The following is a 15,768-nucleotide window of genomic DNA, read 5'->3' on the forward strand; positions in this document are numbered from 1 at the left end:
CTGGATAGTGAATTGTAATAATCGAATTCCGTTGCATATTTTTGTGCAAGCACAAAGCACATTTAGTTGTTCTCTCTTTAAGAAACGTATACTTTATGTAATACAGTACTTTATTACATTACACTGAAATAACCCATTTTTGATTGTCAAGAGAAGATTGTCCAGTCCATTTGAATGAATATATATATGCACATAAAAGTTTCATCTCAACACTGCATAAAAGATATTAACTAAAACCAAGGAGGTAATAGCAGGCTTCAGTGTGGCAGAATGGTTTTTATCATAATCTGAAGAATAAAGGGGCTCTGTGGGGCATGAAGCAGGCGCGGGTCTGGTCTGTAAATGGGGGACAACAAAGTCATACGTGAGGGCACTGAACTGTGCTCTGCCGTCTGGTATATGCAGTTCCTGTAGCAATGAGCTAGAGCCAGGTGCTGTTGCCTAAAGACAAATATAGAAAAAAATGCTGTTTGTCAATATGTAGACCATTTTAAGTTCACAGTGCAATCTGAATATATATAAATTTCTTCCCTCCTAATATAAGTGTGGAAAGGACCTCAGTGTAAGCGAGTCACTCCTTTAAACACTAGGGTAAGCTTTTGGAAAGATGGCATTATCTTTTTAATTCATAAATTGACCTTTAGACATGTGTTTGCTGAATCCGTCCTGGAGCCTAGAATTCCATGGCCACATTGCAGAGAAGTATGTGATGCCATATCAGCACAGCAGTCCTACTCTATCTTAAATTGCACATTCTGGGGATCTAAAATGCTGCATAGGAGTTTTCAGTTCCCTTTCTCTCCTAAGGCCCTGGTCCCGATATGAGGTGTAAGGGGACTAGCACCAGAAGGAAAAACTAGCCCACCCTCCACAAGAGCACAGAACCTGCATGCATAAATGTCTAGGGATTTTGGCCATGTTTACCAGAACAGCAGCTTGCAGGTCTAAGACAAGATAACTTACATTAAGTGTGTAGGTGCCAGGCAGGAGGAGAAGATAATATTCTCCATTTTTGTTGGTTCTGTAAGGACATATGTGTCTCCTTCCGACAGCTTCCACTATCACACCTGGAACAGGTTCGTCATTCTCATCCAAAACACGACCTTTTACACCTATGGCAAGAAGTCAAAAGAGGAAGAAGCAATTTCTTTTCGATTTTGGCACGTAACTAGAAAAGTTTTCTGCCAAGGAAGTACAGCAACAGGAGCAAATGGCACAGCCACTCGCAATCTAGTAACAGCCCTTTGTCACCAAATGCATTCTATAGTAACGTGTTTAAACACTTGCTAAAGTATTGTATGCACATTCTCCAAAAGAAGAAATGTTTGGCTGATGTTTTGATTTTTATTGGGGAAGGAAATTTACCTTTAGCTACTTTAAGGATAATAATGGATATAGTGAATTTGTGTAGATGAACAGGGGGGAAACTTGCCCCTCCTCAACATATTCACACAAGAACCAAAACACTTCTCTTGAGTGGAGGCAAAATCACTATTCTTCCTTAGAAGTCTAGAACAAGACTAGCACATGCCTCTACAATTCCAATGAAGTTCTGGACAAAAGCCATGGCAATACATGTATGGAGCACTGAAGTGGAAGAACTATCTATCTGCTGCTTGTACTGATTAGGATATTTTTTGTTGTTTATTAGGAAAAAAGCTTGACTATCCAATTTATTAAATTTGTAAATTCAAAGTATGGGGGAAATGTACAGACTCAAAACACAGTAACATAAGGGCAATTAACCTTTTATGGGCCAAGGGCTGTGTTGATCCACAATCCCCTGCAGAGAGCATATCAATGTGGATATGGTCTCTTTTTTAATGTACAAATGGGAGGGGCACGAAAAAACTTGGCATCAAAGTAGGGAACACAGGAACCGTAAAAAAAAATGTTATGTAATAACAAAACAAAAAAACTTCTTGAAGTAGGATTGGCTTGGCAACAGTATTATCAATTGAAGGAAATCTTCAAATCAGACAATAAAATGGATTTGAGAAACAGATATCAAAATTGGAGAAAGAAGTATTAATAAACAATAGGAAAATATTATCAAAAACATAAATTATTATTAGGTTGGCAACTTAAAGATGAAGAAGTGTAGGAGGTTATGGTGAAATGGGCACAAGGCTTTGGCTATCCAATATTAATGGAAAATTGGGAAAGACTATGGAAAACAGACTTAAATTTCATGGTCTGTTATTTAATAAAAGAAAATTTTATGAAGATGATATACTGGTGGTATATAACCCCATGCGAATTGGCTAAAATGTATAAAAACAACACAGACACATGTTGGAGATGTAAACAAAAAGAAGGAACCTTATTCCACATGTGGTGGACCTGTCCCCAAGTTTTAAAAAATTGGAACATAGTCTATAAAGAGGTAAATAAAATGCTCAAACATTTATTAAAAAGCCAGAAGCCTTCTTACTGGGCATCATGACCATAAATATCTTTTTAAAAACCCCAAAAGAGTGTTTCTGGACGCAACCACAGTGGCTAGAGTTCTAGTTGCCAAATACTGGAAAGGAGAACGGGTGCCAATGAAGGAAGAGTGGCAAATGAAATTATATTAATATGTGGAGCTGGCCAAATTGATAGAGGTAGTAAGAAACCACTCGAATACAAAAATCAAAAAAGAATGGGATTGTTTTAAAAATTATCTGTGTAAATACGGTTCTCAAAGCAATATTTGGATGTGTATAGATTTGTTTTTACAAAATGGAATTAGAAAAAATAAGAGGAATATAATTTATAAGGAAAAGGATGAAAGCATGTTAGAATGCAATACAAAGATAAGGAAATAAAAAGAAATGAAGAAGCTGTAATAGGGGTAGGAGGAAGTCGACTATTAGTGAAATGAGATTAGATAGATGAATGAACAGAATTTGTGTATGTTTTGTACGTTAAAGAAGAAAATATGGTGATCTGTATGTTTTTAAATTGCAATAATACTAATAAACTTCCCGAAGTTAGCCACCACTGCCAGAAGAGAAAACCTAGCTTTAAATTAAGGGAACTTGAAGAAACTTGTTTTTGTAGGAGGGGAGAACCTTATTCTGAATATTAGGATTAGCAGAATTAAGCTGATTCCAGACTGTTGCTCTTTTGTGGGTGGGATTCAACCACACAGTAGCAAACCCAAGTTGGACAATTAAACTGGATCTGCACAACGAAACAATTCGTAAAAATTAAATAAGGAGAGTGACGGGGAAATGCTTGATGTGAGTGCATATGACTGCCTCTGAAAACGAATCAGAACTCAATGCTCAATGAACAGGCCATGTCTGGAAGTGAACTTGATGTATTAGCCTGCTTAAAAGTTTTGCCCCTGGCAATCCATGGGAGGGCAGTGTTGCTTCACTACATAGCATGCAAACATGGCTTCCTGCTCATGTAAATAGGGGTCATGCATGAACATTGCCACTGGAGTGTACTCTTCTGTAACACTAAAGGTATGTACACATAACATGCTTTGAAAAAACAGCTGTGTTTCAATTCGATTTTGCAAATCCTGGTACGCATCAGTTTGATCTGTTTTCACTTCGGTCGCTGTCTGTTTCCCATTAGCCCAACTAGCTCAGGACTTGAGCTGTAGCCCAACTATATTCAGAGGGCCACAGGTTCCCCATCTGTCCCCTAGTTGATGGGCAGAGTCACTGACTCTTCCTTGAACACTACCAATCCTCATACTATTTTCACTGGGTAAAATTGCTTTGTTCTTCGAAACAGAACTGAAACCTTTTCCGTCGCTTTCTGGCAGCACATTCTCAGCAATCTTTTACTGTTAGCCCCCCTCCTGAGCAATTACCATACTAATTAGAACACTAAAGCGCTTGCATGCAGATCTGTAAAAACTCCTATTACAGTAAAAAATATTTATCAGAGATGTTTTCTTCATTGTTCTTTAAGGAACTTATTACACAACATGTGTAATAAAAATTTTAAGGTCTTATATATATAATAAATGTCCATAAATGTACCAAGCAAACACGTACATACATATATAAACCACATGTCTGAAGCAGCACAGGAAGATAGTCCTGAAACCATTTTGACTCCCAAACTGCCCAAATGTTTCTCTGCAAGGAGGGAGGGGGTGAGGGAACCTTCCCATTGTCTCAGGAATTGGGTAATTACCACCTCAAAGGAATGGCCAGACTACCAGGAAAGGCAATCAGATAAGGCATTATCAGATAACCTGGCAGACAGGAAAAACAACAACATTCAAATTTCTGTTGTAGACCACCTTTTTTGTGATGTATGTATGATGTATGGAAGGGTGGTCTTGAGCTCCAGGGCAGGGAATTTCAAAATGGCTATATAAAGGCAAGCACACATGGTTCGTGGTCCTCCTCCTCTTTCCTGTGTGTGCAACTCTTTCCTGTTGCAACAGTTTAATAAAATCAGGCTTACTAGCTGCTTTGCTTCTCAATATTCTCTGGTTGGCCTCTGTTATTTTCTCCTACCGATGGAGAACCTACAAAGGACTCTATAAGGGCTCTTGTGTACCCCATACTGGCATAAGGGCAAATTTTGTTTACAACACATGAAAACCAGAATATTAGCTATGATAAAAGAAAACTGAGTAGAGCCATCTTACCTAGATGAACTTGTTTAATGTATTCAATCAAAGCATTTTTATTGTCATTCCAGAAGGATGGAAGCTCATCTTTTTGTGGAAATTTACAACACGATACTTCCAGAGTGATGTCAAAGCACTGTCCCCAGACGTAGCTATAATCCTGCATCCCACCTAAAGTATATATTTAAATGCATAGTTTAAATGCCGTTAAGAAAAAGTTAGCGTTTTAAAGACTCTCCTAAACTCCTTTGCCAGGTGCCTCAACTCATCAGCCTTGGTTCAAATGTCCCCAGGAAGCTGATTTGGCATGTGAGCAGCAAACAGCTGGTCAGCAGAAAAGTCAGCATTGTTCCAGTCCTCCAGCCGCCGCCACTGTCACTTCGGCTTGTTGATCTGCTACCGCTGCCCTCTGCTTCTTCCCCCCTAGACTGTCCTGTGGAATCTGCCAGTGGCAAATGACTAAGCATGGACAGTTTTCTCTTAAGTCAGAAATTTTCAACATTTCTGAGTCCACAGCTCCCTTGACGCAGCTACATTCTTTCTGCGGCACCCCCGTGGGGCTCAGGAGCCCAGTTATGTCACCCCTTGCCTGCAGAGCTGGCAGCCTCTCACCCTTTTTTCAAGCACCATCCCTTGTGGAGTGTTCCCTCAGCCTCCTCTCCTCTTCCCTCTCCTTGGGGGTCCTCCATGCAGCCACAGCTGCTGCCCCTGGTCTCTGAGCTGCCCACCCCCCACCCCAAAGAGAGGTGCCTCCTCATACTGCCCCACAGTGGCCTGGTAAGCACCCCCTGGCCAGCCCCAGAGGCACCATTTGCCCAGGGAGCTCATAGCCAGGGCTGCTACAACAAACAGTTGTGCAAGCCTTTGGGAGGCAGAAACGTGAGAGGGCATCTGAGGAGGGAGGGAAAGAAAGAGGGACTGAGGCCAGTGTTGCCTGCAGCACCCCTGAGCACACTGGTTGAAAACCACTGTCTTAAGCCATTATTATTACTGTATTTCAATATTTGGTTGGAAGCTGCCCAGAGTGGCTAGGGAAGCCCAGCCAGATGGGTGGGGTATAAATAATAAATAAATAAATATTATTATACCGGCACAAGGCTGTCCCCACTTTTTCTTGGTCTCCTACTCCCACCACATAGCTGCATGCAGCTTAAAAGCTCATGTCAATGAAGTAAGAAGGAAAGGAAACACCTTTCCACTCACTTTTTCAACAAGAAGACTGCAAAAGGTATATGGGTATGACATTTTTTTCTCTGGTTGAGTGGCAACCAACTACAATGTAGGATTACTTTCCTGGGTTATCCAACTTATGCACACAATAGGCACAGTCCTCATAAAATTTATTCTCCATACCCCCAAGCCACATACACACACATCAATACAAGCAGAGACTTATAAGTGTGTTGGGCACCCACTTTGGAATGCAAATGTCACTTGACACCTCATCTCACTTCATCCACCCACCCATCACTAGATTAAGACTGAAGAACTTCGAAAGTTCTGAATTTTTGCCAGGAAATTGGTCCAAAAAAAGTAGTGGGGAATCCCCTGCTCATGGTCAAAATAGGGTCTGGCAGGGGGCCTAACAGAGATTAGGTGTGGGGCAGGTAAGGAAACAGCTGCAAAAGAACAACCAGGAGCCTTAAATGTGCTCCTGATTCCTCCTTGGCAAGCAAGGCCTTGTACACACTTACAGCAGGCCCCCACAGGAATCAGCTGCACTACCAAGTTCCCAGTTGGAAACTCCATAGTGTAGCCAATCTCTGCCCAAAACAGGGCTTGCACTAAGCTCCCATTAGTTAAGCAGTGCTTTCAGCAAGCTCTGTTGGACCACCTGACACCGTGATCATGCCGAGTGGGTGGTCCAACAAGCCAGTCAAAATGGCTGGGAAAGGGGAGCGGAAGAGCTCAGGATTTGGCTTGTCAGTTGGATCCTGTCTCCCCACCATGGCCTACTGATCTTGCAGGTGTTCACTGTGTTTGATTGCAATGTATTATGTATTGTTTTGCACTGGATCGCTGCAGTATTTTTTTTATTGCTTTGTGGATTTTTGCTGTTTTAAATTGCTTCGTTTGTTGCGCTGTGGGTTAAACCACAGAGCCAGGACTTGCCGATCAGAAGGTCGGCGGTTCGAATCCTGCGACAGGGTGAGCTTCCGTTGCTCGGTCCCTGCTCCTGCCTACCTAGCACGTCAAAGTGCAAGTAGATAAATAGGTACCGCTCCGGCAGGAAGATAAACAGCATTTCCGTGCGCTGCTCTGGTTCGCCAGAAGTGGCTTAGTCATGCTGGCCACATGACCCGGAAGCTGTACGCCGGCTCCCTCGGCCAATAAAGCGAGATGAGCGCCGCAACCCCAGAGTCGGCCACGACTGGACCTAATGGTCAGGGGTCCCTTTACCTTTACCTTTATGCAGTGTAGAATATACAAAAAAGGAGGAGAGCGCTTAGGGAACAACGGGGGAATTTCTTACCTTGAAGCATGTACCACTGATATCCATTTGTAATGCCGTCTGGGAAGTATTCTACAGAGTTACACGCATTCCCTTTGTGCATCGTGGCATGTTTCTCGGAGTATGTTCTCGCCAGGTGCATGAAAACATCATTATCCACAGTTCGGCTCTCATCCAGAAAATTAACAGTAACTGTGGAAAGAAAAGTAACCACAATGGAAATTTGGTTACAGTGTAGATTGCGTTTGCCTGGGTTTCTGCACACACATATCACAACTAATAAGTATAGTTTGCATCATAAAAGCATAGGCACGTTTCTGGCTACCGCTAGAAATCCTTCCCAGTGCAAGGATTGCTAAAAAATGTGGGCTGGCTCACCCATGAGGCAAACTGAGGCAGCTGCTTCAAGTGGTGGAATCCCCCAGTGTGCTCTGCCTGCTGCCAGAGAAGTGAGAAGAAGCGGTGGTGGTGGTTTCTGGTGAGTTCCACAACATCTCAGGTGGCAATGCAGGACGGACCACTCCCGCCACTATTTGTCGCATGTATGAAAAGTAAAGGTAAAGGGATCCCTGACCATTAGGTCCAGTCGTGGCCGACTCTGGGGTTGCAGCGCTCATCTCGCTTTATTGGCCGAGGGAGCCGGCGTACAGCTTCCAGGTCATGTGGCCAGCATGACTAAGCCACTTCTGGCGAACCAGAGCAGCGCACGGAAACGCCATTTACCTTGCCGCCGGGGTGGTACCTATTTATCTACTTGCACTTTGACGTGCTTTCGAACTGCTAGGTTGGCAGGAGCAGGGACCGAGCAACGGGAGCTCACCCCGGCACGGGGATTCGAACCGCCAACCTTCTGATCGGCAAGTTCTAGGCTCTGTGGATTAACCCGCAGCACCACCCACGTCCCTGTTGCATGTATAGCTTGCCACATTTTCAAACTTACATTACTGGCACAGCAAATTCCCTCTAGACTAGATCAAAGGCAGTGTAAAGCAGCCTTTCTCAACCTGTGGGTCCCCAGATGTTGTTGAACTACAACTCCCATCACCCCTAACTAGCAAGGCCAGAGCTGAGGGATGATGGGAGTTGTAGCCAATAACATCTGGGGACCCAGTTTGAGAACTGCCGGAAAGCAAGTACCACTGTAACTGTTCCCTGTTGTGGCTTGGCTGGATGTCTGTGGGGGTGTTGACCAGTGCTACGATGTAGACTCCATGTTATGAATTCCTGTTTTGAATGTATATAATCAACCCTGACTATTGGCTATGCTGGCTGGGGCTGATGTGAGTTCAAAATAGGTCTATATGATCAAGATCAAATGCTTCAAATACTTTGTATTATAGACAGAATTGAAGACCTGCCTTTGCCTGTGTATCGTGCAACATCAGCTATGGGTTGCCAATAGAGTTAGTGACCCTACTCTCAAGCAATAGCTTACCTGAATTGCCATTATCGAAAGGGTAACTTGCAACCAGTGATCCGCCATGCAGATTAGCAGAGAGGACAAACGTTTCATTCTTTAACCAGTTCATTATAGCTTCAGTCTCTGGCTGGGTGTCATGAGTATTTAAGATAAAGGCATCTGGGAAGTTCCTGTTCAGATCTTTATTATTAGCGTTGAATCTTAAGAAGGATAAAAATATATATATTAGGCTGTCATCTAGAACATACTTTCAAATGAGTGAGTTTAGGATGCAAATGCTTGGTTGCAATCTGTCTGTTTAGGGCCTCTTCGAGTAGGGCCCTAGAATACGGTTGGCTATTCAGACATCGTTTTAAGCTGTCCATGGCAGGGGTTCTCAAACCTTTTGTATCTTTGAATCCTACTAATGCCTTTTGCTTGCCTAAATGGAGGATAGTTGTAGACTAGCCTACTGTACAAAGGTAAACATTTCATATGTTGTTCTGCCTGTTTTTGCCTCTGGTGTCTTTCACCAGGATACACGGCCTTCAGGCTGAAAGATCTCCCCACCCTTGCATACGGGAGGCCTACTGCAGGAGAATCTTGTATTTCAAGGAGATAGGCTAATCGTTTGCAGAATTCTTCCTTTTTGTTTATTGGAACACCCTGTCAGAGTTTTTGTTGTCTTTTTTGTTTGCTTGCTTTGTTGCCTTGATTTACTGTTTGTGCTCCAGGAATAAATATCAGCAGGATGTGGGTCAGCTGAAAGCTGAGTGACCACCAGCAATAGTGCAGTTGCAGGATTAATTAATTATTGGCCTTGCTTAACAGGTGGGTTAATGAATGGAATATCCAATGGGTACCTCATAGTCCTCATTATCCTCAAGCATCTGGTCCAGTTGAAAGAATTAATGAACTGCTGATACAGAAACTAAAACAGCTATAACCTCTAGCCATACTTTTCAAGGATTGGGAAAGGTGGTTGAGTAAGCAGAGGCTGAATTAAACAACCACCCCTAGGTGCTACTCAAACACCCCTGCAGTCCATGGTAGCGTTTGTAGCACCCATGGCCACTAGAGCACCTGAAGATATGAAAAATGCAGCCTAACAACAACAAATTTTATTATTTATTCCACACCCATCTGGCTGGGTTGCCTCAGCCACCATGGGTGGTTTTCCAACACACATAAAAACATAGTAAAGCATCAAAGATTAAAAACTTCCTGATACAGGGCTGCCTGCAGAAGTCCTCTAAAAGCTGTATAATGTATGGAAACGTAACTTATTACCGTATTGGCCTGAATATAAGCCTCACTTTTTCCCCAAATTCCGACCGTGAAAAGTTAAAGTGAGGCTTATATTTGCAACCTTACAGTGTGCAGCCAGAAGCGCAGGGCAAACAGTGCCAGGAGCGCAGCAAAGCGGTGCCTGCCCCGCATGTCATTGCCCATCCTCTCCAAGGCTAGGAAGGGAGACAGCTAGGAAGGGGAAAGGCCGCCGGCAACGTAGCATGCCCCCTCCCACCCCAGTAGGTAGCCAGGAATGGGGCAGCTTATATTTGGGAATTTTTTCTATTTTTTTCTTTCCCCCCCCTCCAATTTTAAAGGTGTGGCTTATATTCGGGTGCAGCTTATATTCGGGCCAATATGGTATATTTAGTGTACTATATTATATCCTTGTATTTGCTCTTTTTTCTCTTCTTTCTTTCTCTTTCTCTTTCTTTCATCGTTTTATTTTTTCAACAGGGAAGAAGGAGGAGAAGGAGAAATAAAGAAATGTTTTCTCCCCCCCCCCAATCCTAGAAGGACCCAGATTCAAGACAACTTGGAGTTTGAGGTCCTGGAACCAGGAACAGAAGGTAGAAGCCTTTGGGCGAATGTAATGTGGGGTTCTGAAACGTATTGAAAGCAAACCCTAAGGTGCTCCCCATAACCATTTTCGCTCTCTTCTCACCTGCCAAAAAGAGGCTCACAGCTGGCATTGATTACTGATTCAAATCCGTCAGGGTTCATTGAAGGCAGGATGTGTATTCGGGTGCTGTCAAGGAGTTTTGTAATGACCGGATCACGCTGATCACTGGTTACCAAAAAGTCTATAAGATGGAGCAGCAACTCCCTCCCGACTGCCTGTGTTAAGAAGCACAGAGTTGTGTGTGTTTTAAATGCAATGGACAATAAGGTGCAGCACAGATCTTAGTTTGCCCAAGGTACAAAGGTAATACATAATGCAGACCTAATACAAAGTGCCATATTCCTAAAACTAGCAAGCAGAATATGATGGCCAACATGAATTGGGTTAAAATATATTTCCCCCATAAATCAAACAGCCAAGAAAAACACAGCGATACTTTTCTTATGGCTTGAGCAAAAATTGTGCCAGTTAATGCTTTGGTGCATTTGGGGCCTGGGTGAGGCTTCCCACTGAAAACCAGTTCCAGCCAAAATACCCGTTGCCCAAGCAATGCTATCCATGTGGAAAGTGAACCAGACAGGACGCAGACACAGGCACAGCTAGCGAACAATGAGTTTTCCCTCCCAATCACTGCAGCTGGAGAAAAGCAGCAGTGAGTGGAAAAATCCCTCTAGCTGTATTTGTTTACATTCCTCACACAATCATATGCACACATATGGCAACAGACAACCAAAACACATTGAATGGAAACATTTTCACAGTGTGAGCTGGCCCTATCACAGTAAGCAGCAGTTTTCAGCAAGGACTACAAGCCTGAGAATTAGATGTTATAGCCTAGCCTTCCCCAACCTGATGCCCTTCAGAGGTTTTATACCACAACAACCATCACCCCTGACCATTGGTCATGGTAGCTGGAGCTTACTGGAGTTGTAGTCCAACTAATAATAATAATAAAAATAATTTTTATTTATACCCCGCCCTCCCCAGCCAAGCAGTAATAAAAACAAATTGAATGAATACAACTTAAAAAACAAGATTAAAATACAACATTAAAATACTGAAACATTAAAATATTAAAATGCAGCCTCATCACAGGACGAGAAGAAAAAAGAAAGAGGGGGAGGGAATCAAATTGGCTCCAAGCCAAAGGCCAGGCGGAACAACTCTGTCTTACAGGCCCTGCGGAAAGAAATCTGATCCTGCAGGGCCCTGGTCTCATGAGACAGAGCGTTCCACCAGGCCAGAGCCAGTGTTGAAAAGGCCCTGGCTCTGGTTGAAGCTAATCTAACTTATTTAACTACAGATTTAAGAGCAAATTTAAGAGCATAATTTTTTCCGCTCTTGGGGACTTCACAGATAAATATCATAATGTATTGCTGTGTACCCTGGACACTCCTTAAAGCAGCACATTCTATTCTCTTTTGTCTATACTGCAGACATTGTGTTGTTACAATGAAAACTATCCTGCGTAATAAAGTGTCCAACTCTGAAAGTTTGGAATGCTGTAGACTTCCTACAGGTTCAGCACTTTAGCTACTGCCAGATGAGATCTGGTTTCTGGAACAGAGAGGCAAGAGGAAGACTATGTATTTTTATTTTTATTTTCTAGTTAACAGACCTGGAATGGTTTTGTAAAATACATAGTTCTCCTTCGTTCAACATTGCTCATGACCAAAACAGAACGAACTTTAATGCAGATCTTTAATGAAATGGGACACATTTCAGAAATTGCTATGCCTAAAAGGAAGGGAAACTTCAGCAGGAAAATAAAAAAGAGACTATGGCAAAAGTTTAATAAGCATGTCATAGTCTCTCTGGATTAAATGACTCTCCTGACTGACTCCCTAATGACTGAATCCTACTAAAAGACCAAAGGTAGATTCAGGCAAGAGTTTCCACACTCACCTATGTGTTAACTGGAAACAACTTTATTTACTAGCTGGCAGGATGATAAGACAACCAACTCAACTACTGAATTATATGTGCACACTTTGAGGAAGCAGCCCCTTAGTGAGGCGTCATCCAAGTTTGTAAGCAAAGCTATGTTAGGCCAAAGGATGGAGACAAAAGCAGAAATGAGACAGGAGAGGAAGAGGCAAAGGGTCAGAAAGCGCTTTGATATCACGTGCTAAAAATGTCCCGTTCTGTCTATTATTATGGAGCAGAACTGGTAAACCTTCCAAATGCTGAATGCCAGTGCTGGGCAGGCCCAAGCAAGCCAGTAAAGAAGGCACTCAGAGACATAATAGGATAATACATAGTTCAATGGATGTTTGCTTCCGTCTCAACATTTTAAATAGGATTAGCAATGACATAATGTTGTAGCGTAAAAATAATTCTATTGCAAAAACAGAACATCACCACCCTACCCACTTATAAATGTCACCATAGCTCTTCAACATGCATCTGGTCACATTCCACGGTACACAAAAAACAAAGGGAGATGTTCTAGGTTTTTTCCTACCGTGGGATCTCTGACACTTTTCCTAGGCGATGATTAGCATATTCTAGTTAGCATTTAATCGTGAAAGGCTTTTTTCCAATTGCTTTTTTGCAATTCTAATTAATGGTGTCATACAGTTCAGCAGGAGAGTTAAAGCACAGAGGGAAGAGAGGCTCATCTGCTCTGAAAATGCCCGCCATGCACAGCAATTAGGCTTGAAAACAGGCTCCCCTTGCAGCCAATTTTTCCAAGCCTAATTATAAAGTTTGTTAGATATAAGTCATTTTTGTCCTGTTGGCACCGTCATGATCTCACTTCAGCTGAGGAACTTTGCAGTATTTGTATTTAGACATGAATGATAAAGTAGGGATCTAATTCCTATTTGCTCCTGAAGCAGTTGTTCTGTGTCAAACTGCAACCTCAAGGAAATAATGTGAGATGTTGTGAGGATCAGCAGCAACAGTTATTTATTAAAGCACCAAACATATACTATGTGCTGTATATGAATAAAATGCACGGGTTGCTGCTTGCAGTGCTCACAAGAACGAGATAGGCAGAATAAGGAAAACTTGGCTAGGCATAACTAAAGGGTTTACAATTAAACCTATACTACAATTAGCTGACAATAAAAATTATTCAAAGGAAGCAGTGCCTCATCAAGAGGAAAATGCAAGAGAAGACATGAGTCCTTAAAGGAGGATGAAAAGAAAGGTTGGCAGGTATCTATTCATAATTACACTTTAGCAGAATCTCACAGAGCAACACATGCACAGTGAAAAGAGTATAACTATGGAATAAACATTCAACATCAACAGAAACAGCAGCAACTAAACTAGGCCAAGCTATAAAACAGCAATTAAAGTAAGTATTCAACATACTAAATCACCGGGGGTGGGGGGGTGGAGGAGGAATTAATGAAAAGCCAGGCCCCACACATGAGGAAAGTACAGAAGTGAGAATTAGCACAAGGAAATAAATAGGTTAGTATTTTATGAATGGCGAGACTAGGACTGGGGAACCTTTCTGAACTAGAGTGCCTTACCACCACCAACTCCCACAGGCCTCTATCAATCACCTGGCATCAGGTGAAATCCTTAATCTGAAACTACTGGTTTTGCAGTGCACTTTCTCTTTCCTCAGAATGCAGGGTGGTGTGAATTGCATAGTGTACTCTGTGTGGGGAAAGTAGGGTGAATGGTCCTGCCTTGGGCTGGTGAGTGGATCTGATGGCTCCTTGGTCCCTCTTTCCACTCCCTTAATTGTAGCGGGAGAAGAGATCTATTCCCCCCACCCCCAAAAGTGAATTCATAGACATGTCTATTGAATGGGGGGGGGGTGTCTAATGCACAATTTGACTTACCTTCCTTTTCACTTCATTTTTCACATTTAAACAAGGTTAGCCTACTTCACCCGTGCCACAGACTCATAATATGGTATTGTTCAATTTGCATAGAACTAAATTATACGGTAAAAAGGTAAAGGTACCCCTGCCCGTATGGGCCAGTCGTGTCCGACTCTAGGGTTGTGCGCCCATCTCACTTAAGAGGCCGGGGGCCAGCGCTGTCCGGAGACACTTCCAGGTCACGTGGCCAGCGTGACGAAGCTGCTCTGGCGAGCCAGCACCAGCGCAGCACACAGAAACGCCGTTTACCTTCCCGCTATAAAGCGGTACCTATTTATCTACTTGCACTTATGGGTGCTTTCGAACTGCTAGGTGGGCAGGAGCTGGGACCGAAAGACGGGAGCTCACCCCACCGCAGAGATTCGAACCGCCGACCATGCAATCGGCAAGCCCTAGGCACTGAGGTTTTACCCACAGCGCCACCCACGTCCCCCAAATTATACAGTAGTTTTACACAAGTAAAACTAAAAAAAATTATACGGTAGTTTTACACAAGTTTCATGTTATGGAAATAATTAAAACCACACATCACCAAGTAATAAAATTAGCCTTTGGTAAGCCCATCGGTAAAGTAAATTGAATATTATCATTGCAAAATAAAATAAAATAAAATAATCTCACAGCAGACACTTCCCACAAGGCTTCTTCCTGTTGTTCCCCCCAACCCACCCTCCCACCCTGATATGGGTCATATGTGGTTTTGTTGGCTTGCTTTAAAAAAGCCATGCTCATATTGGCACTGTCAAGCGCTGCTAAAAATAATGCTTCTTTGTTAGCACAGTCAGGCCTCTCCCCATCAGCAACAACTTAGAACAATGCTATTGCTTCGCTGCTGTCAAGAGAGAGATTGTCCTTATTTTTATTTTTTAATCAGACTAGAATTTGTTTTTTGGAGCACACAATGATTTACACACTGGGTTCTCCTTTCCCCCGGTCTGGATGAAAGAGAAGTGTGCCTTGGAAGAGAAGGGGCTGCAATCCATATTAAGATAGCATTTTGTTACGGCAGCAGGTTGTTTTCCGTTATTGTGGCACCTACCTGTATAAATTCACATCCTCAACCTCTTACCCTGAGCTAGCCAGTCTCTTTTATCTTCTCCTCTGTAACCTGCAAACTCCTTAAAGGCTATCCCTCAACCTGTGAAGAGTGAATTGCCAGAATTCACTGGAAGCAGGCAACCACGGTAACTGCTCTTTGCCTTCCTGGTACCCTCAGTAACACACAGTCCCCTTATTATGAAGCTTTCCCTGGCTAGCAGCATATGAAGTTAGCTGTATAGGTGACATCACATCCATATAATAAACCAGTATTGAGCATTTAGAGAGAGAGAGAGAGAGAGAGAGAGAGAGAGAGAGAGAGAGAGAGAGAGGTTTTTTAGTCCTCGCTATTGCAGGAAGAGAATCCAAAATCTTTAGGCACCCAACAGGATTAAGAACTCTCTGTGCATAAGATGTATGTGTGGAATTGCTGCACACCTGAGGATCTCGGGGGGGCGGTTATTGGGTTATTGTCATTATTGTTATTTTGATTATGCATTTTATGGTTTTATATTTTGATTTTATTTTGTGAAC

General features: G+C 42.7%; 1 protein-coding gene across 5 annotated transcripts in view; it reads right to left on the bottom strand.

Moving 5' to 3' along the window:
- Positions 1-92: 92 nt before the first annotated feature.
- CPM (carboxypeptidase M) overlaps positions 93-15,768 on the bottom strand; it is a 36,081-nt gene continuing 20,405 nt past the window's right edge. For all 5 annotated transcript variants that reach the window (XM_083574608.1, XM_083574605.1, XM_083574606.1 and 2 more), the window contains 6 exons: positions 10,394-10,566; positions 8,476-8,660; positions 7,062-7,232; positions 4,607-4,759; positions 964-1,112; positions 93-441 (listed from right to left, as the gene is read on the bottom strand). In XM_083574608.1, the coding sequence (XP_083430734.1) occupies positions 202-441; positions 964-1,112; positions 4,607-4,759; positions 7,062-7,232; positions 8,476-8,660; positions 10,394-10,566 (1,071 nt within the window). In that variant the 3' untranslated portion in view covers positions 93-201. The remainder of the gene's footprint in view (positions 442-963; positions 1,113-4,606; positions 4,760-7,061; positions 7,233-8,475; positions 8,661-10,393; positions 10,567-15,768) is intronic.

This window comes from Podarcis filfolensis, assembly GCF_964270895.1.
Source record: "Podarcis filfolensis genome assembly, chromosome: 10".
Taxonomy (NCBI): Eukaryota; Metazoa; Chordata; class Lepidosauria; order Squamata; family Lacertidae; genus Podarcis; species Podarcis filfolensis.